Raw genomic sequence first — 26693 nt, forward strand, 5'->3', positions numbered from 1 at the left:
TCACTGGCAGTGTGAAAGTGCAAAATCTAGCGACCCGGGAACAATTGCCGGAACACTTTACCCGTGTATTTGCCGGAATCGCAGTGTGAAAGGGGCTACAGTATGTAAGTACATTTTCATATGTAAAGGATTTGCCACTGATTATATAAATGTAAATTCTGAGCAGTGTAGAGTAGTGCTTGTTGTTTGTCATTTCTCAGATCACAAATGCAGACATGGTTTTATGTTTACGTGGTGCAATGCAATGCATAAGAAGGTATTATAAGTCAGCGGTTGTCAATTCCTGTCCTCGCGCATCCGGTTCTGCACATTTTGTATGTTTCTCTTATCACTTAAGATGTTTGTTCTATTTGAACGTAAGTGCCCTGCGAAGTGGACATCACAGGATATTCTGCCATGATTCCAGTTCAAAGTGCATTGAAGTGTGCGAGACATGAATTTAAATTGTATTTATTTATTGATGTCACGTTTGTCCGTATGTGAAGACGTTGCGCAGCGCAAATCGTTAAATGTGTTTATTATTCAAAATAATAAAGCCGATTATCTGAATCTGGTGTGTTAACAGAGAGACATACAAAATGCAACAAATGCCTATTTTATAATGGGTTTTAATGTTTTTGTCTAGGAAAAGTATAGTATAATACAGAATAGTAACGCAATAATCTATCACTGAGCCACAGGAACACTGACAAATGGGACATCCTTCAGTCTCGTAGACTTAATGTACTTAAAGTGCACATGAAGTGTTCCATTTGGGACAGTGCCTAAGGGGTGTAACATTTCCATCACACACTTGAGGTATTCATCCAATCACAACTCACTGGATAGCTGGCCAATCAAAGCACACCTCGCTTTTCAGAACGATGAGCTTTGTAAAATCAATGCATTTCAGAAAGTCGGGGCAGAGAGGAGAAACAATAATGTGCAGTATGTGGAAAATAACGTTTGAAATTTAAACCTCATAAACATTTCATTATACCAAATGTGTTCTTTTTACCAACATCAAATAACCCCTTTTTAAAATAAACATGACATTTTGTTTTTCTTTATTTTTGTTTCATTGCTGAAGAGTGTTGAACTTTCTTCTCATGCATTCTATGCTTCATGTGATCTGAGGTGTATTCATTTCACTTTTGGTGTGAAAGGGCCTTTACATTAGCCAAAAACTGACATTTTATATTAAAAACAAATTAGCAAGACCAGAAGAGAAAAAGTAACGCAAAAGTAATGTAAAGCAATTAGTTACTTTTTTAGGGAGTTACGCAATACTGTAATGCATTACTTTTAAAAGTAACTTTCCCCAACACTGATTATAATAAACACCTTCATATATCATTTTTATATATTTACGAGCTAACATGGATGTGCATGTACAAATGTATACAAAAGGCAACCGCATATTTTGTCTTTATCATGTACATGTATTTTGTGTTTACTGCATTTTCTTCTCTCTCTCTCTATGTAGACTTATAGTTTGTCTCTATACAAACTTTCCAAGAAGTGAAACAGTAAAAAAAAAAAAAAAAAAAAAAAAAAGTTTTCAGAAATTAAAAACATTGTAATTAAAGATGAGTCTACTGACTGGGACATTTACTATAGAGACAGATGAAGATGATGGGGTGAACAGCACAGCATCACCATGGGGTTTGATTTAATTGTGTTCGACATGCTTCAGCTTGTTAGGTGACAGCACAGCACTGGTGCTTGAACCTCCCCTGCTGTTTAGCTCTCTTAACAGGCTTGATACTGTATCTTTCCTTTCCTTTGGGATCTTGCTGTTTGTGGATGTGCTTGTCACTACATGTCCTTCAGCCAGAACAGAGACACACACCTGAACCCTCTTCCCAAGTGAAAGGGAGAAACACACACAAGCAGACTGAGTTCACAAACAACAGCCTGTCACGTTACACAATATCTGCTCCCAACACTTGAAAGATCACTAGTCATTAGTTTAACTACTAACAAGTTTGAACTGCCCATTTTTACATATTGTGCTGACACAGAGGACCCTTGACATTTACATGAAAATTGTAATAAAAATGTGTTCAAAAACAGCTGAAGAATGTATTCAAAATGTCTTTGGATTAAGAAATATATGAGTAAACATTGTGGGTTGCAATAGTAACTTGGTCCACTAGTGGGCGCAATTGCCTTTTTTATTGATAAACGCCTTATTTGCCACATAAACACAGTAATTTACCAGATTGTCTTAATGTTAGTCTCGATATAATTCCACAAATCCCATGTGAAAGTGCATAATCAAGTCATCCCCAACAGTTGTTATTGTGAATTTTCTATTAAAACTTGTGTCCATTACTTGAAGCAAAGCTAAAATCAAATATAATACAAAACCAAACATTTAAAGAATTAGGAGCTGAAAAGTATAAGTTGGGGAGTGGTAATATTGCACTTTTCCCCCTTATGAAATATTGCATATGGTTATGCAAGGATTTATCAGAACATTACTGTTGTCTCTTATACAGAAATAGCACTAATTTCTTTCACATGCATGCATATACTCACTTTGCACAAAAAATATACATATTCTATAGTATTAGGTATTTTAACCGTTTAATTAACTACATCAGAAGTGTGAACCAAATGCAAATTGAATACAATTAATCAGTGGAAGATTTTGTGATGAGAGAAATCTGAACACAGAGTTCTTTATTAAAGCTCAGTTTGCATTATACAAATATCAGTTTCAAACTGCATGCGGTGGCCTGGTCTGAGGCACAATACTAAGGTAAAACAGCATTGTTTAGGTTTAGACAAAAATAAAAAAAAAATAAAAAAGGGGGGGAAGGGGAAGGGGGTCAACATAGATTTTGCATAAATTTAACTGAATATCATATAATATTGCAGTTTACCCACTAGGAATTTAAACGTGTTAGTTGTATTTTTAATAGACAAGTAAAATATACACATGATAAAGGAGACACTGAGAAAAAGACATTAAGAACAGGATTTGCAGTTAAGACAAGGAAGTTCATCTTGCATTGAGTTTTTTGCTGAAGTTTGAAAATGAAATCTTTGAAGACAATAAATATCAAGCATGTTTTTCATTTCACAACAATTCTCTACATCATAAATCAGAAAGAGGGCTGGACACAGATCTCCATTTGAGCCCAATCAAAGCCCCCTCTCTCTATACATAACACGCTTCTGTTAAAGGAGTTGAATATTAATAATTATGAGGCCACATACACAGGAGGATGTGTCCTGTCAATCACCTATTCTTCTTCCCTCTGTAAATTGCCTTTCGAAACACTAGTGTTCCACCTAGCACAAAAAAAAAATAAAAAAATACCAAGGCCTTTACTGGTGAAAATAAGTACACACTTGATCTTGCACGCTTATAAGACCAGCCCAGGCTAACATTTATCTAACTATGATGGTGATGTAAAATGAAAACAACAAAAATACACATTTTCTCACTTTTCACTATTCAAATGTCAATAATCCTTTTCATGAAAAGACAGAAGAAAATAATGCAGCATTAAATAAAGTTGCATCCCTGAAAAACAAAATAACTGAAAAAAAAGAGGCACACATTTCAGGAGGCCTTTAGATTAAGAGTCTCCTTCACAGAAAAATCTCTGTGATGAACCAACAGTGTAAGAGTGGCATTCAGCAAACTGACCTCATCAGTATTTGGCAAATAAACATCAATTGGTCACGTTTAAGGAGCTACTACTGCTAGTCTTTACCTGCCACTTCCATAGAAGAATTCAAGCATGAAATCCAAACCGAAATCAACACTGCACAAACAGAGTTAGTGAAAACAAGTTTATCATAAAGGCCAAAAGCAGCAACACTTAGAACGTAACCCTTGAACAAGTGGATTTGCTTAAAAAAAACGGCATTCTTCGTGTCAAGCTGCAATGGACAGTCAACTGCCCTGAAATGACCTTTGACCTGCAGTGGCTACAACAGAAAGCATGGAGGAGTGACCTGTCACAATGCATTAATCATAGAGAGCTGATAAAAAAGTAATTAAGTCAATGTATCATCATTATTATCATCAGTGATGAGGATAATAGCAACAACACTTATAATACCAATATTACAACCAACCCCAGATAATAAGGCGCAACTGAAGTAGCATTGTCAGTTAAGCGCCAATCACAGTACAACCTGCCATTGTAGGGAATGTTCCGGTCTCAGTGGGACAATGACAGGGCGGTGTGCCTAAAGGGGGTCGCGGGAGTGGAGAAAAAGGGTTTGTGGGGAATGTAGCAGTACTGGGAAAGGGGGAGGTAGAAGAGGAGTCAACAAGGATAAATCGGAGGATACAAAAGTCCACGGTTCTACTCCCATTCGGTGGTTCCCGGTGGCTTGGACGTCAGGTCATACATTACTCTGGAGATGCCTGGGATTTTCTTGATCTCGTTGACCATCTTGAGAACCACCTGTGGCCAGGGGAGCACGAATTAGTGTGTGGAAATGACGTAGGGTTTTTATGTGTGGATAGAGGATATGATCTCTCACCTCTTCAGGTATTTGGTTGTCTGGAGTAGCGGCGATGCCGGTCATGAAGTCGCTGGTGATGAAGGTTCTGATGACGACACACCGTCTGCAGGACGGCTGCTTCTGCAGCGGGTCACGATCAAAGTGCAGTGGGGTGAGGATGACTGGCATCTGGCTGATCTTACTTGAGTAGCCTGGATATCAAGCAAAAAATTATACAAATATACATTTTAATATATGATGAATATATTACAACTTATTCATTTATAAGGGGTTCAAGTGCATAGCACTGAAACCCTATTGTAATTGTTATAATGGCCGAGGATCAGCAATCTCCATGTAAAACTGACCGGGATGGCAGTAATCACAGTCTAATGCTGCGTTCACACCAAAGGCGCATAGAGCGTCAAATTCACGTCTACCGCATCTAGTTTGCTGCTTGAACATTTTGAATGCGTTCGCGCTAGGGCTGGGACAACGCGTCGAAGTCATCGATGACGTAAAAAATACGTAGACGCAAAATATGCGCATCGATTCATCGACCTGTTTTTATTTCTTTAAAAAACGTTTGCAAAACCTTTACCTTATGTGCGCTGAATATACGCGATGGCCAGATCAACATTCTGTCCAACGTTATATAACCAATCCAGGGGTTTTTCTGCATTGATCTTTATTTTTTGGCGGCTCTCAAAGCCTTATTGCCCTGACAGGGCACGTACGAGAGAGAGCCCCAGCGCGCACACTCACAGTCTTCAAACAACACGAGCGCTTTCCCTTGTGCATATTAATCAAAATCATTAAACACGATATAAAAAGAGCGAAACACCAAAGTTTCACGCGCGCTCGCGCACTCACAGTCTTCAAACTACACGAGCGCTGTCTTGCTCGCTCGCTCTCTCTCTCGCTCTCTCTCTCTCTCGCTCTCTCTCTCTCTCTCTCTCTCTCTCTCTCTCTCTCTCTCTCTCTCTCTCTCCCTCGTGCATATAAACCAAAATCTTCAGACACGATAGAAAAAGGGCGGAACGCCAAAGTTTCACGTGGAGCATTCAGAGATTTTTTTTTTTTTCTCCATGACAGGCTGCTGGCTCCCACTGTTAATTTTTATTTATTTATTTTTTTGGAAAAGCACTCTCTGTACTAGCTTAAAGCCCTCAAGTTTACATTGGTTACTGTATTCTTTCAATTGCTCTAAACAAGTATTTTGGGTGACCTTTTTTATTGAATGCTAGACATCAAGTTGTAATTTTCCTCTGAAATAACTTTTTTTCAGTAAGCTAGGCCCTATGTGTTCAGTAAGCTTGTTTCAGTAAGCTATGTGATTTCAAGGCTTCAAGGTTTTATTGAATGCTATCTCTATACAAGTGCAAAGTAATGCATTCTTAGTCAGTCTTTTATATTGTAATTTTAAGAGCAATAAACATATATTGCAATGTTAAGGAATTCATGTTTTTTTATTCAGATATGTAAATCAACATGTATAAATTGTTAGTAATCAATTAATGGGGAGATAATCGAAATCGAATCGGTATGAAAAAATAATTGCTAGATTAATCGTTAAATAAATTATCGTTTTTCCCAGCCCTAGTTCGCGCGTCTAGAGCAAAATAGATGCGTATAGTCCGAGGCACTGAAACCCTATTGTAATTGTAAGAATGGCCGAGGATCAGCAATCTCCATGTAAAATAGATTGGGATGGCAGTAATAAGTTTAAGACCTTACCAAGGCTCACCCCAATTGGCCTGATGGGGGCGCTACAGTGATCAAAAGTACAAATTGCTCATAACTCTTAAATCAGTACCAGTACTAAAAGTTCTCTTTCATACAGAAGTTTACATTAAAAACACACAAGTTACAAAAAGACACGGTTATGTCTGCGAAGGTAAATTGCTGGGAAATAAAATCACATTTATTTTCCACACGCTCATTTTCTCAGATGCTTGCAGAAAAAGTCTGATAAAAAAAAGTGTCTGGGTTAATTTTTTTCACGTTCCCTTGGTTGGTAGATGCACCAAAACCTGATTATAGCACTTAAAACCTGGATTTTAAGATTTTCATGATATGTCACCTTGAAAACAACACCATGTAGCATTTGCTCATGGTTTCCCCACATGGTTGATAAGCACAAATGTCTGTAACCAGTGTCGTAAATACTGTCACCATATAAGCTTCCCTGTGGGCAGCACAATACATGTGAATCTGTTGACTAAGCTAACAGAACCAGCAAATGCAGAAACCTCAGTTGGAAACCATGTCCAACAACCAGGTAAAGTAGCCCAAGTTACACTATGTTCTACAAATATTATTGCATAGTTTTATTTACTGTTACTCCAGAATTGAAAACTACAATGACAAAAAGAATGGTATTATGTTAGCCAAGTTTTTTTTTTGCTCGCATAGTTTGTATGTAAAAATGAAATGTATGCCAAAAACGAAATTTACTACAAATTTCGAAATTACACAGTCTAATTTAGCTTAAAAACTACTCATGCTGCATTTTTTTGAGGGGTAAAGTCGTGGCCTAATGGTTAGAAAGTTTGACTCCTTACCCTAAGGTTGTGCGTTCGAGTCTCGGGTGCACTAAATTGCTGCCCACTGCTCAGGGTGTGTGTTCACTGCTGTGTTTGTGCACTTTGGATGCAGAGGACGAATACAGAGTATGGTTCACCATTGGCTGTATGTCACTTCACTTTATGCTGCATCTTTGTTTGGATCATAATTCAAATCCAGTGGTTGCCTCTTTTAAATGGAAAGAGCACAGACAAAGCCTTCCAGGGTTTCCCATAAAATTTTCTATTTGTGGCGGGCTGCCACAATATCAAAACTGACCTCCACAAAAAAAAATTCCAAAAGGCTTTGACTTTATAGAACAAACATGAGCACTGCAAGTTTTTAAAATCAAAAACCGCCTCAGGTGTTTTAATATCACTGTATTTCAGTAGAAAACAGAAATTTTGATGTATTTTCCATTCCATCTGGCAAGAATCAACGTTTGTGAGCCCAGCGCTGCTTTGTACACAGCCGTTACCTCGCCCTATCTCGCCCTCTCTAATAGCGCCTCCTTCTGGCAGAAAAACAATTAGCATATTTATATATGGGGGCCGGAGAGTGCTGCCACAAATAGGGGCAAATAGGCCTTTGGGGAAACTTTTGGCCTTAGTTTGTTTATATGAAGGGATTTATATTATTGAGTAACTGAGTAAAATTGCAATTTAGTTTTGCTGTATTTCAATTTCACAAATAAACGTGCAGCAATAGCCTAATAAAAGGACAGCTTTTCATATATTGTATAATGTCTTCAATCTCAATAAAAAATAAATAAAAAGAAATAGTGAGAAAATCTAATCGTGAAATCAAAACCATGAATCGAATCGTAAGTCGAGTAAAACGTTACATCCCTATTTATTTGTAGATAGCCAACAGTAAAAACTGTATAAACAACTTTAACGTTTGCTGTCTTTGACTTATGTTGTCCAACCAAGCAGATTTTCCCCTCAGAGACATAAGTGTGGTGAAAGTGTTTACACAGCTCTGGCAGTAGCCATAGCTGTGGTGGGAGTGTTTACACACATAAAGGTTATGACAATGAAGCAGACAGCGGAGGCAGCCAGCTCTTACCGGACTCTCTTAAAATGGAGTGCGCTACAAAGTCTGCCTGTCTTAGCGTGCTGAGTACACCAGTGGTCAGGAAGGTGGGCGTGATGTCCGTTGGCGGCTCCTTTACATGTGGCCCAAAAACGTAAACAACTCTGAAAGGAAGAGATCAACAATAATGAAATGAATTTTGTATTTACGTTACAAAGTAAGACATATTAAATGACTTTTACTTGACATTATGCCAACTGTTGTAAACTACAGTTCAGAAGTTAGCTGTTGGTATAATTTGTTTTAATGTTTTTGAAAGAAGCTTAAAGGGTTGGTTCACCCAAAAATGAAAATTATGTCATTAATGACTCACTCTCCTGTCGTTCCAAACCCGTAAGACAAACAAAACATACATTTTCAATGGAGGGACAGAAAGCTCTTGGACTAACTCTAAAATATCTTAAACTGTGTTCCGAAGATGAACGGAGGTCTTATGGGTTTGGAACGACATGAGGGTGAGTCAATTTTAATTTTTGGGTGAACTAACACTTTAATCCCACCAAGTATCAAAACTGATCAATCTAAAGACTCTTCGGAGATATGAAGGATGCGATAATCAAAAATATTGTCAAAATAATACAATTTAAAATGTAATTTATTCCTGTGATGGTTAAGCTAATATTTCAGCAGCCATTAGTCCAGTCTTCAATGACACATGATCCTTCAAAAAATCATTAGAATATGCTGTTCTGACCAGTTTGTATTAATATGAGTCCTTGCTGAATAAAAGTATTAGTTAAGTCTCGAAAATATTTATTTCTGTACCAACGACTATAAGTATAAATTACTATAAGTTTCAGATTTATTCGTTGTTTTACATAAACACAATAAAAACCAAGGAAACACAAAATACAACAGTTAAACTTGTGCATGTTTAAAAATAAATATAAATAAATAATATATATATATATATATATATATATATATATATATATATATATATATATATATATATATTTTTTTTTTTTTTAATACAATAGCAATTTCCAATGGAAATTTGAATAATCTCAAATCTCATTTGCAGTCATGTTTTCAACCATGTGAACTGAATTAATGTGAGTAACCAAACAGTTTCTGGTCCCCAATGACAATGCCCAATCACTAGTGATCGACCAATATTGATCTTTTTATATAACCGATACCAATTATTTGCATGTTTATGTGCCCGATAACGATATGCGGAAACAATATTTATTTACTGTTATAAAGTTAATAAATGACTGAGTGAAGAACATACTTCACTTTAGTTTTTCCTCTTTTCTCGAACTGGGTTAAAGTCTCAGGCCGGCAATACCACGACATAGGTACCTTTGAGCAAGGCACTGAACCCCCAACTGTTCCCCTGGGTGCCGCAGCATAAATGGCTGCCTACTGCTCCAGGTGTGTGTTCACGTTGTTTGTGTTCAATGATGTGTGTGTGTGCACTTTGGATGGGTTAAATGCAGAGCATGAATTCTGAGTATGGGTCACCATACTTGGCTGTATGTCATGTCACGTCCTTTTTGATGGATTATCTATGTGACTGACTTCACGAGACTAACGATGAGCACAGACAACAGAGAGAATTAAATTCAGGGCTTTTATTTCCAACACGCGCTCATTCATGGCTGCATATTATTTAATTCAGGAAAGGTTGCGTCTTTATTGGGACAGGACTTGATTGATTATTTAACTTGACTCCGAGAGTTGGTCTCTATTTCTTAGAGCCAAGCTGCATAAATTACATATCAGGCATTTATGTAATGCATCTAATTTGTTATGTTAAAGTTTACTAACTGCAGCAAATCAAGTACCTGCACGAGTGTTGTTGTCTCGTCTCCCCTCTGACACACTGCAATGGCAATCCAGCACGCAATTCTCAAAACACCCAGCAGATGGCGATGGATTCATTTATGACAATGGATTCATTTATCGGTGAATCTGATATTACAAAACCGATACCCGATTATGGTAAAATAATTAAATATCGTGGAAAATATCAGTAAATCGATATATCGGTCGATCTCTATCAATGACTAGTATTTCAAGTTACAACCATCAGCTGTTTAGTTGAGACACATTCTTCAAAGTATCTTCTTTTGTGATCAACAGAAGAAAGCAGTTTATGCAGGTTTAGAACAACCGGGGTAAATAATGACTGATTTCATTTTTGTGAGAACCTTACCTTTAAACCCCGTTCACACCACCAGTGACATACAGCGACAGAGTGACATAATCCCATGCATTTTAAATGGATAGCTTGGGACTTATGGTGACACGAGCTACAGTGAGCATTTGCAACGGAATGTGAGTGTGTGAAGTGATGCGTGTCAAGCGACAAATGTTGAGAATTCTTCAGCTTTGTGCGAATATGCAGCAAATTTCGCCTCGAGTGCATGCAAGACAGGAAAGATTTCCTGAGCGGTTTTATATGATTTGATTGTAACCACATACATGGATATAAAAATGATGCGTAGAAAAGAAACTGTTTAATCTAAATGTAAAAAAAAATTGACAGCCCTAATATGTACATTTGTGATATTTCGATATATTGCACAGCCCTACCTTATTCCAAATAAGACAATATTACGATTAAGGTGTTTACACGAGTTGCTTTTAGAATATTCCATTCATGTTCATGTGTTTACATGTTATAGTACATAGATCGATTAATGGCACACGTCATTACGTCGCCACATGACACAATCTGATGTCCCATCCGGAATTTCACGTATTAACATAGTTTTTTCTTCATTATGATGCCATATACAGTTTTGGGTGTTTCATTTTCAATTTTACAAAAGCTTTAAGTGCAGTTATATATTTGTAATGCTATACACGCAAACAGACAATGCCGGTGTTGAAGCCATGCTCTTTTATTTGCCGTCAAAAGAACCACTGACATGTATATCCTGTGGCAAAATTTCCTACACAACGGTGATGGTGTACACTTCAATGTGACTGAAACAAAAATACTCCACATATCTTAATTCAATTTGTGTTTACATCGAGTATGACAAAAATCTAGTACATGGTAGATCCTTAAGAGTATTGTCTTAAATGTGTTAAAATCTAATTACTGTTGTCCATGTAAAAATACTCTGTGACCTCAAACCTAATCTAAACAAATCATTTTTAACTAAAGCATAAGATGTTTAGGAGAGTTTGTCAATGGGGATGATTATCAGTGAAAAAGTTCCTAACATGGTTTATGGGAAGACGACTTGAGCAAAGAGTCAACCTGATTACGTCCTTACCTGTTGATGGAGTGACAGATGCGAGGGATGAGTCTTGCCAGGAACATTAGTGAATCCCAGTGAGGGGCCTCTTTACTGCTCACTCCACAAACATAACTGTATGACCGGGAGTCACCCTGTACACAGATCATATGAAATCAGAGTTAGAAAGCACTGAATCCTCCAACATCTCCAGAAAGATTCATTTTAAACATTTGTGCAGAATGAGTACATTCTAAATGTGGAGAAAACGCCAACTGTTACCTATTATCCATTAACAACAACATGAATAAATACAGCGCACGGTATTTAAAACGTTTTGCCACTCTGTGTGTCAGCATGTCCCAGCTCAGGATCTGTAGACCGTGGTAATTTTAGCACAGCATGGTATATTAGTCTGTTAGAGGAACACCCAGCCATGCATCTGGCACTATGATTGAAAACCAGTCTATAAATACAAACATCATGAGATCTGCACACAGCAGCAGAAGAACGATCACTCTATATGCTGATATACAGACTGTGCTGCACTGTCAGTACTGCTCTTTGACATTTTCAGTACTACAAAAACATCAAATGAAACACAGCAACAGAAAGGGAATAAAGCAACAGTGTGTGCGTTTCAATGAAACGGTGTTTGAAAGCCTAACCACAATAATTTTGATGCAGGAAAATGTCATCAGACAATGATTGGTGCTATGCAGCCAGACAAAATAGTTTGTCATTTGAGACAAAATAAATTTCACCTCAAACAATTGAACAGTCCCAATAACCAGTGTTATTTTAGTATATATATACCTTTTTAATTAGGTTTTACTGCCATATTTTAGTTTAAGTACTTTTGTAATATACATTTTTAATAGCTTGAGTCTTTTTTAAATGTATTTCTGCTCAACTTAAACTTATTCAGTTTGTTATCAAGAAAACATTATTTATTTTAAGTTTTATTTTTAATATTTATTTCGATAATTTTGAAAAGTTTTAGTCAAAGTTGTAGATCATAACATTGCAACTAACAACAATTAAAATGGCAACTGATGGGAAATAACACAGACTTGTAATTACTTGTTTTCCAAAAAAGTTTCCCAAACTCTCCCATCATGCCATTAAAAATCATGCACTCAGATAAGTTAAAACTTTAGTGAACTAGCCTAATAAAATAAGTTTTATTTTACAGTGATAGGATTGTCTCATGGGGGCCATTATGTTGAGTTCACATGACCTGCCAGATACTATTAACTTTATCTCAGTAACTCCATAACTGGACACTTTTGCATGTTAATTAGGGGCTGACTGCTGAATGCATTTCTCCAATGGCATGTAAATGAAAAGTAGGCGTCAGCATAAGACCAAGGTGGCTGACATATAGGCCAGTGTAAAAAAAATAACAAAATAACTCAGCAAATAATTCTTCTGCTTACATTATAAAAATGTCTGAATGTGACTTGAAAGCAATGGCAGAAAACAATGCTCACCTGAACACCGACAGTTTTAATTGGCAGCAGAAAGGCATTTAGTGAATGAAGGCTGGTGATCTGCATGAGTTTCTCTTCCTCCTCGTCTGATATGCATGACTTCACTCTCTGAAGAAGGGTGTGAGGCTGAATGGATTGACATCAAAAGGATTGAGATATTTATAGCATACCATATATAATCCAGAGGGAACTCTGGAACAACTGTGTGCTTTCAAGTATCCACTCTCAACTTAATCAGCAAACTTACAGACTTTAAGTTGAAGAAGATCGATTATTTAAGGTCACTGTCAATAATTCAACCAAGAAATAAGCAGTGTTTAAACTCGTGTGCACACACACACACACCTTTTTGACACTGGCAGAGAAGTCTGTGATGATTTTTAGGATGTTGTTGGTCTCAGTGAAGTCTTTACAAAGGTAAGGCTCATCGGCGCAGATTACTCTAATGGCAAGGCCCGGACCTGCAACACACATTACACACATTTCAGCAAAGCACTCAGATTATAGTCATTAATCCTCATTAGTCACGATTAATCTTTACATGTGCATCATACATTTTAAACATATAATAACCTTCAAAATTTTGGGCTTTACAGTATATTTCAACCAAAGGAATTTTCATCTAGGTTGCATTTACTGAATAAAAAAATAAATAATACTGTAATATTGTGAAATATTGTGAAGCTACATTATCCTTCAGAAATCATTCTAACAGGCATTTGCTGCTCAGTCTTTTTTTTTTTTTTTTTATGTTACAAATGAAAAGTAAAAAAAAAAACAAGTTGTATATATTAAGTTGCTGTGTAATGAAGTAGAATGACATCGGGAAAAATAATTGAACACATTAAGAAAACTATCAGTAATTAGAAAGCAATACTGCTCCTTTTCAGTGGAAATTAATATTAACGTTACCATCTCTTTCGGGTCTGTTGTGAGCACGTTCACAACACTGCAGTGATGCTGCTGATGTACGACACTGCTGACGCGTTACCTTTGTTATTGGGCACACCAGAAAACATGTCAGCAGCGTCGTAAATGCGCTCACAACTAGGGGTGCGCGATCACGATCGGTTGATCATTAATGCACCTCTTGTCAGTAAAGCCGGTTCTCTAATCAGCTGTAAATTCCATCAGGTGCGTGATTTCACATAGAGCAGCTGTTACTACACAGAGCCGTTTTTAACTGACTAGCTGCACAAATCCACGTTCATTATCAGCGTTTATTTGCGCAGCTAGTCAGTTAACAACGGCTCTGTGTAGTAACAGCTGCTCTATGTGAAATCACGCACCTGATGGAATTTACAGCTGATTAGAGAACCGGCTTTACTGACGAGATGTGCATTAATGATCGGCCGATCTTTATCGTGCACCCCTACTCACAACAGACCCGGAAGAGAAGACATTGACGGTGACTTGGTGTGTTCTGGGCTTAATGACAAAATCTTAATTTTGGGGTGGAGTATCCCTTTAAACCCAGAACAAACCAAGTCAACGTCAGGCCATTGTTGAGCATTTGTCGGGTTAGTTTGTTTGGTGTGTTCCACACATCAGCTCTCGTTGGTGTTGGGGCAGTTGGCGCGAGTGAGAAATCTAATTGGATGTTCAGTTTTAGCAAATGAGTCAGTGCCCAAGAATTAAAGTGAAAGTTATGAAAACTAGGAAGTAAATGAAGGTGGCACAGACAGAAGGCTGTCTTAATGTTACGTAATCTTACCCAAACATTCCAGTATGCTATTATTTTCATAACAACATGAGCTGCTTAAAATGAAGAAAGTTACCAATTAATGTTTTGAATGTTTCTGTCTTACCAGGGAAGGGGTGTCGAGAGACGATTTCTTCAGGGAGCCCCAGCTCTCGGCCTAATGCTCTCACTTCATCCTTATGGAAATCCTTCAGTGGTTCGATTACTTTACCCTGAAGGGCAAGACGTTTAGAAGAACCAGCAAACAACTTTTAGGATCAAGCCATAATTGAGTTCCTCTAACTTGAAGAAACTCCCAATTGTGCGCCTCTATTCTCACTGCAGGGGGCCAAATATATTCTAAAACCACTTTCTCAGCTTCAGTTCACCAATGTTGACAAAAACTGTTAAACTGTTAATAGAAAAAAATATCGATTTATATTGATAAAGTGAAGAGTCACATGACTTTAAATGACAAGTTAGGCAGTATTAAGATATGTTGCAAGCAGGACTCAAACCTGCAAATACAACAATGGCAGCATGGCTCAACAAATTCGGTTGATGGTAATCTTTACCTCATCTCTGAGTTTACGGATGAGCTCGGTGTCGTTGTGGTGAGTTTTGATAACTTCGGCCTTCCCGCTAGCCAGGTGAGATGCACTCTCGATAAGGTCTGGCCTGAGCGTGCCTTGTGCCAAGAACACATCCTCTGGCTTCAGATTCATCTCTCCGATCACCTCGTTTGCAACCTAAAAAAATACAGGAAATCAGAGCCTCACTGTTCGGCTCCAAACTATAGTCCATCATCTGCTAAACATTCTCAGATCACTTCGTAACAAGGGATTTTAATGCTCTATAATAGGAAATTCTCCAGGTGAAGTCTTGTTTGATGTGTACACAAGACATTTTAGGGCGAATCAATACTTAAGTCAACAATTACCCACACTAACATCATTAAAGGACCATCTGATAATAATGACATCATCAATTCAGTTACTGGTCGAAACAAGGTGTGGCACACAGCCATCCACAAAGCAGAGCTACATACTTTTACAAACGTATCCCCAATGATTTTCCGTTTCTCTTCTGGATTGGTGGTCATGTTGAGTGTTTTGCTGATGCGTTTCCTGGGTGTTCGATCCTCTTCTGATATTGGAAGGGTCGTTGTGCCATTGTAAAAGGTGTGTGCTGCGTTTACAACTGTGAGGCAGAGAGAGTGACTTTTTAGCCTTGACACTGATGTGTTTTACTTGTCTTTCAAAGGGACAGTTCAGTGAAAAATGTAATAGATTTTGTTATAAATTTAACTTCAGGCCATCCAATAGGTGACTTTTCTTCAGTAAAACAAAGAAGATTTCTAACTGAAACTGTGGTCCTTGGAAATTCATAAAGATGTATTTAATGGCTACAGTCACTTCAAGAGTTAAAAAAGTATATATCAGGCAACACAAAGTTAATACCCATGGCTCCTGATACTGTATAGATGTTTTATGAAACTAAACAATCAGTCTGTGCAAGAAACTGAACATTATTTACAACATTATTACTAGAGATGCACCAAAATGAAAATTCTGCGCCAAAACCGAAAATTATGAAAATATATTTTAAAAAATAACTGAAAATATATTGTAAGTAGCCATATGTATTAATTTGTGTTGCTTGATATTCATTCTTGACTCTCAAAGTGACGGTAGCCATTGGCTTTCCTTTTATTAATCACAAAGGACCACGGTTTCAGTTTAAAATCTTCTTTACTTCTCTACTGCTTTAATATAGATAAATAATAATGCATACATTAAATAAACTTGAATAATCAAAAGAAAGAAAATAAATAAGAAGCAATACATTATAAATAAAACAAATAAATAGCTTATGCTAAACCATTTAATTGACCAGAGTACCAAAAGGAACTTTCAGAATGTTACCTTTAAGTTTGATGCCAAGTTTAGTCAATGCCTCCTCAACACTTTGACTCTCTTTCTTTCTCATGAAGCCGTTGTCGATGTGAACAGCAATCACTTGCTCCTGATTTAGGGCTTTATTCAGCAGGGCCGTGCACACAGTGGAATCTACACCCCCACTCAGTAACACCTGCACACACACAAACACACACTGAGATCACACACTTCGGACTGGAACTGTAAACAATACATCCAACAAAGCCAAATGTTCAAACACACAGACTACACTGTACACCAGAGATGAAAAACACAAATAATATTACTATGATATTGTGCTCATTAATAGATTATAAATCCAATAAAACCCTCAGTTTATGCTCCAGAGAGAAGACCCACTTTCCACAAGCTCAGGGAGGAAATCACCTTGTTTTAGGAAAGAATGCTAATTGGAATCTTTAATTAGTCGCCCACACACTCTCTTACACATCCTACCCAAGCACTGCCTGGAGCAACAGCAATTAATAGGAATTAAACAAATTAGAGTATTATGGCACTAATCACATATGTGCCTTTCAACCAAACAAAAAGCCCTTCATAGATCGAGTAAGATCAGCATCTCATTGAGCCCACAATAACCGTAACATCCACCAAACATGCATGCAAGTAATCGCTAACCAATTAAACCTAAGCTTTACTAAATAGAAATCTCTTGATTATTATAATTAGTGAATGATTCCTCTTTAAATGTGACAAGTCTAATTTATGTGCCACTAGAACAGTATTATTTACAATTTTTGGGCCAGATTTACAAACAGCTTGCGCAAGTCCAAACCATCATTTGGCGTTAAAATAGTATTTTACCATTCAGGATTTAGTAAAGACGCGCAGTAAAGAAATAGTGTTGAAAAGGCTTGGACACAGTTATTATTTTAAAAGATACGCACCAGAACTTTGGATTTGTCCACCTTCTCTCTGATCTCCCTGATGCAGTTCAGCTGACGGTTCTGTACTGTAAAGTTACTGCTACAGCCAGCAATCTCAAACAGGAAATTGCGTAGCATGTCCATCCCCCTCTCAGTCAGATCGACCTCTGGATGAAACTGAGTGCCGTAAAGTTTCTTCTGCTCATTAGCAATGGCTAAGACAAAAATGACGACAGGTAATGTCTTAAACCACAAATATCCACAAAGAATCCAGCACCAACAACACTTTTTTTAGATACAAAGCATGTCTAGGAAATAGGAAAAGTTTGTCTACCCACCAGCAACAATGTTTCCTGACTGTGCAACAACTTTGAATCCATCTGCTACTTTGTCAACACTGTCTCCATGTGTCAGCAGAACATGCTCATCCTTTTGCAGCCCCCTTGAAATACACAAAAGGACTTCAGCACAAGAAAACTATTAACTAATTTGCAAATGTATAAATGATAAAGTTAAGGCATGTACGGCACAGTGAAAAAAAAAAAAAAAAAAATCTGCCATAATGAAGGTAGTTCTACCTAAAGAGTGAGCAGGAATCGTCCAAAGCAATGTTGAAAACACCATCCTCCCTCACACTCTTCCTGTGCACTGTGCCACCAAAAACTTTGTTCATCATCTGGGAAGCATAATAAACAAAAACATTTAGTGTTTTATATATATAGACATATCTTTATTTGAAATAAATGCATTTGAATTTTCAAGTCATTGATCCTGAAAAAGTGTACCACAGTTTTTACAAAAATATGAAGCAGCACAACAGTTTTCAGCATTGATAATAATAAGAATTGTTTCCTTATTACCAAGTCAGCATATTAGAATGATTTCTGGTGGATCGTGGTACACTGAAAACTGGATTAATGGCTGCTGAAAAATCAGCTTAGCCATAACAGGAATACATTAGATTCTAAAATATATTAAAACAGAAAACGGTTATATTTTTTTGTGTTTTTGATTCATCATATATTATAGGTCTGCACAATTAATCGAATTTCGAATCGATTCGCGATTATGATTACGGATGTCACTTTAACTGTACGGAATCGTTTAAAGTCCACTTACATTATTCTGCGTGCTTAAAATGCATAGTTTTCTTTCTACATATTATCTTAAGGGTTTTTCCACTGTTTTCATTTTAGTTTTAGTATAACATTATAAATCCATTCATATTTGTACGTTTTTTTTTTTTTTTTGTAACTATACCAATCCCATGTGTAGTTGACATTAGAGGATTAATACTACAGAAAACTACTAAAAAATGGTATAAATATCATTCGATGTAAATTGTGATAATCTTAATAATAGCAATTACAATTTCAGGGGGAATAAACAACAATTATGATTATTGTCATAATCGTGCAGCCCTAGTATATTATCAATTAATTTTACCATTATTATAATAATTATTATTGTTAATTCATTTCTCACCTGCATTCCATAGCAGATTCCGAGAACTGGTTTTCCGATGGTGAATATTGCTGGATCAAACCAGGGTGCATCTTCAGCATAGACAGAGTTTGGCCCTCCGGATATAATAATGGCCCTAACATTGGAGACAATAATTTGATTTGACGTATTATAAACCATTTTACATTAACCAAAATATAATTATAAAAATCCCAAGTGTCTGAGAGTGCTGGAAAGAGTCTGGCTGTCAGTTGAATCATTGAGACTAGGAAAGTTTTAATGCATAGATCATTTAAGCCACTTCTCTCTCCAACTGTCCTTCTATCAGACACATTCCTACTCTCAATGTTCACAGCTTCGGAAAAACACAACAGCTTTGTTTCCTTTTATGTCCTCACAGGTGGAATACACAGCACTCGCACTGTGCTCTCTCAAAGACAGACCGGCTGACAAAATAAACCAACATGACCGTTTATCTTCAGCAACTAGTCTGGTACCTTATACATTTCTAGAAATGTCTGGTTTTAGGTCTTAAAGGAGAAGCTGGGTGATTATAACTGTACAATAACAAAATGTTTCTGCAGTCCCGGATAGGGATGCAAACGATTAATCGGCTATCGGTTAATTGTTGATAAGAGATTGCTCAATTAAGGCTGTCGATGGTCGGTTAACTGATTTAATGTTGGGCTGTGTGCGGCTCGTGCGCAGAACATGTGCGAGCGGCTGTGAGTGAAGGTGACGATATATGATTGCATCATCATTAAGTCACAGTGTACTAATTAAGCTTTTAATGTGATGTTAACTTTAAAAGTACATTAAAATAGAAACAACACAACCGTTATTCAACATAAAAAGCAATATAAAATGTAGTAACTAAGTCATTTCGTCAGATAACTGCGCTTGAGGGCTGCGGGACACAGGACAGATAGACTAATTTATTCATTACCAGAACTTGTTAGGATTAAATTAAATTGAGCAACACTGTGTTTTGCTGCAGCAGCGCCGATGTAAGCAGTTCACTTAATGTGCAGTTCAGTCACGCGCGCCACAGTTACGTTTGGGATCATTTTATTTTAAATGCATTAATGTCAGTTGAAAACATTTCAATTGTGTTTTAAAATACAACAACGAGCACCACAAAACCATTTTAAAAGGTGCGTTTATCAGTCTCCATGCGGGAAAGGAAAGTCAACAAAGTAAATTGATCTCAAACGTATGGCGCACTCTCTTCATTTTATGAAATGATCATAATCAAATCTATTCATTTTATAATCCTGCTACTAGCATTTTATTCAGACTAAAACCCCTTTAATTCATGTGAGAAAGCATTTTGTGTGTGTGTCTTTTGCACATTCTGTCATGGCAGTGACTGCTGCCTGCAATAGATGCATTATGCAGCATTATGGTTAACGATTAATCAATTAACTGATCGTTAATTTAACGACAATCGATTATGGAATTAATCGATATTTTACATCCCTAGTCCCGGATAATGAATTCAAAAAACATTTGAACATAGAAAATTGTCTTTATTTTACACAGTTTCTATTTATAACACTTAAAGTACACAAAGACTCTAATAAATCCTGATCACAATTTTTACTCTTAGCTGCACCACATAACTGATATTTAATAAAACCTGAACTACAATGGAATAAAACATACACCAGTACCTAACATTTGAACTTTTACAACCCAATAGCAGCGTTTTTACCCATTTATCACAAAGTTTAAAGATTCCAACTAAGAAAACGTGCTACAAGCAATGAAGATTAATCATTCTAATGTCTTCTGCTTTAAAAAGAAAGCCGGCTTTTGAGTCACAGAATGTTAGTTCAGATACTAAAGCCTGTCGGTTACCATATCAAACATTTCTACTTTGCAATTCAATGAGGTTTCCCTGGCACTTTTTAACATGAGAATCTGGCACCGACGGGCTCACCTGAAACCCTGCTCTCTGATGGCAAAGGCTGGCGTCTCCAAAGGCAGTATCTCAGACTGGACAAACAGCTCTCGTACCCGCCTGTCAATCACTTTCCCATACTGCGCTCCTGCATCTAGGATCACCACGGCACCCTCGTAGGAACATAAACCATCTTTAGGCTCTCCGATGATATCCAGCTGCAGATACACACATACATAAATAGCACAATTAAGAACACACATTACCTAATTCCCCATGCTAAGCAAGTAAAATGCTACTAATGAAATCTGTGATGCATTTAAAGGCGCATGGGTGCATGTGACTGGAGACTAAAGATGTGCTGCTTCTGATAAATCAGTCACACGAGTCACGTAAGGTTTAATATAGTTTTTTTTTTTTTTTTTTTACCAATTTGTGGTATCAGGCATATTGATTATTGGCAAATATTTGGTAATTTCAGTCAAGTTTGGTTATATTACATATCATTAAGCCAGTCTTATTAAATGTGACCCTGGACCACAAAACCAGTCATAAGTAGCATGGGTGTTACTGTACTGTACTTATTGTTAAAAATCATAAGGATATTAAGTAAAGATCGTGGATCATGTTCAATGTTATATGATATTTTGTAAGTTTCCTACCATAAATACATCAACAATTAATTTTGGATTAGTAATATGCATTGCTAAGAACTTAATTTGGACAAATTTAAAGGGGGATTTTCTCGATATTTCTCCCAAATTTTTTTTTCCAGCTTTCAGATGTTGTATAAATCTTAATTAAAATGCTAACATGACACAACTCACACATTGATGCTTGAGAGATGGTCAGTATAAAACTTTTTAACAATTCTTGGACATTAATCATAACTTTGTTCATTCTGAATAACTTCTAGACACAACTTGCAGATCAGAGAGACAAAAATATATCACCTGCTATATTAATACAGAGAAAATGCACATACTACAAAAGCACGCATCTCACACTATAGTTTAGAAGTACGAAGCGCACCCACGTGCTTTGTAAGTTAATACGAAAACAGCACTCTCTGACTGACTCCAGCACACACTCAAAACCGTAGAAAGAGCCGGTAAAATGCATTTATGAACACTTTAAAGAGTGCAAACACTAACTGGTAACGTTAATCATTTAATATACAAGAATGACCCCATCTCCAGTGTGAAAATGCACTGGCCTGTACACACCATTTCCAGCTCATGCCATGTTAACACAGACCAGTTTAAATTTTCAGTCTACCCTACTTAAATGTATAAAGTATAACTGAATGAAACTCAACATCTTTTCACGGTCGGCTGTTCATTTCAGCCACAGCTCTGAACCCTCATTAGCCATGGCAGCTCAGCATGTCACATTGATTGTAGCTAACTAGCATTAGCTTGTGCGCGCGAGCCCGGCTAGCTGTTTCTCAGTTCCGCGCGCGGGTGAGCCTCTGAGCTTCGCCTGGGGCATGCGACCATAACGCAAACCATACCACGACATCACCCAGGTGGAGTGCTGTAGGCACAGTCCGACAGAAAAAATGCTCCATTACACCAGATATGCCTTAATAAATGTACAACAATGAACCAGTGGAATATACCCCGGGTCCGCGGCACGCTTGGTGTTTCCCAGCGCAGAAAGGGCCGCGTGTGGAAGGGGAGTACCGGTGGCGAGTACCGGTGATACGGGTAGAACAGCTTGGGTTGTGTACATGCTTAGGCCGGTTTACTGACCTTGCTATCCCCGTTACACAGCGCCATGAATGTGTGATGTGGAGCGGACACCCCTGTCTTGCCGTGTTTTTGTTGTTGTAAGCGTGTTCTCTTCCGTATGATCGTTGACGGTGTCAACCGCTCGCCTGCTGCTCCGTATCTGGCTGTTCGCGGTGTGCGCTGATAGGGAGGAGTTTGACGCTCGGAGTCAGAGAAAAGTTTCTGTTGGCTGGGGGCCTCCGGTGGGCATGGGAATACTAGCGATTCGTTTAGTAACGTTAGATATTTTTGAAGAAGAAGTATTTGGCGAAAATATACAAAAACATGATGATTTTCGATTCAATCAAAACAGATTTGACAAATAATAAAAGCATTTAATAGTTACTGTTATTGCAAGTTGTTTGCAACATATTTCTGTATTTTTTATATTTCTGTTGGTTTTTGTAATAGATTTCTATTGTTTTTTGTTTTTGTTTTTTAATTGACACTAGAAATAATTGATAGGCATAGGTTAGGCAAAATCTTTGAAAATCAACTATTCTTTTGTGGAACTTATGGTTTTATTTTGTTAGTTTTTATTTTTATTTTCTTGCATTCCACAGAAGAAAACAAAAAGTTTTGAGTAAATGAAGACTTTTCATTTGTGTGAACAATTCCTTTAACCAATGAAACAGTCATAATTTAAGTTATTCAGTTATAACAATATGAGTTTCAGTAACCTGATTCCTAAATGTTTTGATTAATACAATAACTGGTTCCTGCAGGGACTGGACTACCTTGACGCTGTATGGTTTGATTCACTAAAACTGACTCTAAACAGACTTTAGCCAACTCATAACAAAAGAAGATTTTTTATTTTATTTTTTTTTATTTTATTATTATTTTTTTTTTATTATTTGTCCTCCAGTAATTAATAGGGTGTGTGTTTGAATTCAATTAAATTCAAGATTATTTGTATAGCGCTTTTTACGATACAAATCATTGCAAAGCAACTTTACAGAAAACTATGTTTCTGTAATATTTAGTAGTAGCTTATCAGTGGTGACTGTCAGTTTATGTGCATATGATAGGAATTTTCTGAAAAATTAATACAAGACAGTCAGCCAGACAATGAACACTATTAACAGCAATTATTATATGATTGCATAGTAATTAGCAATATTTGTTAGTTCTATAAACATTTAGTCATGAAAAGTTTTTTTCAATTTTTTTAGTCATGAAAAGTTGTCAATTTTTTGACAACTCATAACACTGTTATGTTACTGCACTGTTACAATCTGAAGTCAGCTTCTATGCATTGTGAAATCAATGAACATGACGTTTTGTGTTCTTTGTAACTTTTATTATCACACCCTCTCTGTTTAAACATGACATTGACTTTGCACCTCTACATAATAGGACACCTAGGCTATATATTTACCCTGGATGATGCCTAAATTCATAATTTAAGTATTTAAACATTGATATGATGAGGCAATCATAGGCCTGTTTGAGTGCATTCATGTGGTCTTGTGTGACTTTGGCTGCTAATAGGAAAAGTTTGATTTAGTTTACACGCACACGTCTGGTCACATGTCTCTATTCAACATCCTCAGTCACATGCATTTAAGCCTCTTTACTGATTCCACACAGCTCCACACACTGCACATACAGTCATTCATTATCTCTGAAGAGGAGATGTCCTCTTTCACAGTGAAAGCATATAATGGCTTATAAGAACATAAAGAGCAAAACAACACACTGCTTTGTACAGGACTGGATGGTTTTTAAAGATCAACATTAATACAAGAACTATATCATATTTATGAGCATTGCAAGTTACGTTATGTCAATATGCATAATAGAAATAAGGTAAAAAGATATGCTAAGTAAGCATATACAATACATTTCTTTCTTTCAATTTTGGCTGCTGCTAATAATTTCACACTGCATCTGTGGCCTTGTGAGAATGGGACTGTCACGGTTTTGGTAAGGGAGGAACTCAGGTGCAGACAGGGATTCTCAAACAAAGGGTTTATTACAAAAAGGGGAAAACAAAACCCACGAGGGGGAAAACACGGAGCAAGGTAAAGACTAAATAACTAAAACAGGACTGGACTGACAAGATAAACAAGGACTCAAAATACTAACTATAAACACTCACGGTAATACAAGGACTTCAGCGGGTACAGCACAATCTCAAACACAATCACAATTGTAGAACACAGTTGAGGGACAATCACAATGACAGGTACAAATCTCAATGACAATGAACCGACGCAAGACAGAGCACACTAGGAGATCTAAATAGGGGTACTAATCAAGACACGACAGGTGTTACAGATAGGACAATCAAGACACGACTAGGTTAACAAGGGGGCGGGGCAAGGGAACGAGACAACACAAGCACATGGCCCAAAGACAAGGCCATGCGCTTGTACACAAAACATGGGTCTGTCATGATCCTGCCTCAAGACTAGGAAAAATCAAGGACACGAGGGCAGAATCATGACAGAACCCCTCCCTTAAGGAGCGGCTTCCAGACGCTCCTCAAGGGAACATCAAACACGGGACATGACTGACATAACAGACTGGGACACAGACACAAACCAACAAGACATGACAAATAACAACAAAGGCAAACATGAGTACACAACGGCAGGGTTGGGGTGACAAATCAAAAAAAACCAACAGGGAAGGGGAGGAGGCGGGAGTACAAAGTTCATGGGGGACAGACCAGGGTGGGAGGGAGGGGTAGGGATCTTAGAAGGACAGGACGAAGGCTGACGACGGGGGGTACGGGCAGGTCTGGGTGGTGAGGGGCGGGGAGGGTTCTCGGGATAACTGACAGGAGCAGACACGGGACGCGGGGCAACACTTACGGGACGCGGGGCAACATCAACAGGACGAGGGGCGACTACATCTACAGGACGAGGGGCGACTACATCTACAGGACGAGGGGCGACTACATCTACAGGACGAGGGGCGACTACATCTACAGGACGAGGGGGGACAACATCTACTGGACACGGGGGGACAACATCTACTGGACACGGGGGGACAACATCTACTGGACACGGGGGGACAACATCTACTGGACACGGGGGGACCACAGGACACGGGGGGACATCAACAGGACACGAGGCCACATCAACAGGACACGGGGAGACAACGGCTGGGCATTTGGGACTTCTGGGGACAGGGACAGGGGACAAGACAGGACTGACGGGGATTTCTAAAATTTGGACAAGACGGGACAAATAATCAGAAAATGCTTTAGCAGCTAGGACAATTGGCATCTCCTTATGAGATGAGACCGACTGTACAAGAGTCTTTGCTGCAGAGTCGGCCGCGGCTCTCTCCTCCGCTCTCACGACTGCCGACTTGCATACAGCTTTCTTTCCCGGCTCGGGCACGCTAGCGCTCTCCGCTGCTGGCTCGGGCACGCTCTCCGCTGCTGGCTCGGGCACGCTCTCCGCTGCTGGCTCGGGCACGCTCTCCGCTGCTGGCTCGGGCACGCTCACCGCTGCTGGCTCGGGCACGCTCACCGCTGCTGGCTCGGGCACGCTCACCGCTGCTGGCTCGGGCACGCTCACCGCTGCTGGCTCGGGCACGCTCACCGCTGCTGGCTCGGGCACGCTCACCGCTGCTGGCTCGGGCACGCTCACCGCTGCTGGCTCGGGCACGCTCACCGCTGCTGGCTCGGGCACGCTCACCGCTGCTGGCTCGGGCACGCTCACCGCTGCTGGCTCGGGCACGCTCACCGCTGCTGGCTCGGGCACGCTCACCGCTGCTGGCTCGGGCACGCTCACCGCTGCTGGCTCGGGCACGCTCACCGCTGCTGGCTCGGGCACGCTCACCGCTGCTGGCTCGGGCACGCTCACCGCTGCTGGCTCGGGCACGCTCACCGCTGCTGGCTCGGGCACGCTCACCGCTGCTGGCTCGGGCACGCTCACCGCTGCTGGCTCGGGCACGCTCACCGCTGCTGGCTCGGGCACGCTCACCGCTGCTGGCTCGGGCACGCTCACCGCTGCTGGCTCGGGCACGCTCACCGCTGCTGGCTCGGGCACGCTCACCGCTGCTGGCTCGGGCACGCTCACCGCTGCTGGCTCGGGCACGCTCACCGCTGCTGGCTCGGGCACGCTCACCGCTGCTGGCTCGGGCACGCTCACCGCTGCTGGCTCGGGCACGCTCACCGCTGCTGGCTCGGGCACGCTCACCGCTGCTGGCTCGGGCACGCTCACCGCTGCTGGCTCGGGCACGCTCACCGCTGCTGGCTCGGGCACGCTCACCGCTGCTGGCTCGGG

At 39.0% G+C, this 26693-nt stretch overlaps 1 protein-coding gene across 1 annotated transcript; it reads right to left on the bottom strand.

Annotated features, from left to right (window-relative positions):
• Positions 1–2633: 2633 nt before the first annotated feature.
• Positions 2634–22630, bottom strand: gmps (guanine monophosphate synthase). The gene is made up of 16 exons (XM_026287747.1): positions 22429–22630; positions 20714–20892; positions 18793–18907; positions 17886–17983; positions 17646–17749; positions 17329–17522; positions 16409–16574; positions 15532–15683; positions 15059–15232; positions 14611–14716; positions 13148–13263; positions 12803–12928; positions 11349–11464; positions 8086–8216; positions 4492–4664; positions 2634–4412 (listed from the first exon to the last, which is right to left on the bottom strand). Exons 1-16 carry the CDS (start codon positions 22453–22455, stop codon positions 4311–4313), a joined length of 2079 nt encoding a protein of 692 aa, XP_026143532.1. The 5' UTR covers positions 22456–22630; the 3' UTR covers positions 2634–4310.
• Between the last annotated feature and the right edge of the window lie 4063 nt (positions 22631–26693).

The sequence above is a fragment of the Carassius auratus genome, chromosome 18 (assembly GCF_003368295.1).
Source record: "Carassius auratus strain Wakin chromosome 18, ASM336829v1, whole genome shotgun sequence".
NCBI lineage: Eukaryota > Metazoa > Chordata > Actinopteri > Cypriniformes > Cyprinidae > Carassius > Carassius auratus.

Coding starts and splice junctions, on each gene's coding strand:
- gmps (XM_026287747.1), bottom strand. CDS start 22,455: ATGGCGCTGTGTAACGGGGATAGCAAG. Junction 17,750..17,885: donor GATTCCTGCTCACTCTTTAG/GTAGAACTACCT, acceptor GTGTATTTCAAG/GGGGCTGCAAAAGGATGAGC. Junction 4,413..4,491: donor ACAACCAAATACCTGAAGAG/GTGAGAGATCAT, acceptor CCCTGGCCACAG/GTGGTTCTCAAGATGGTCAA.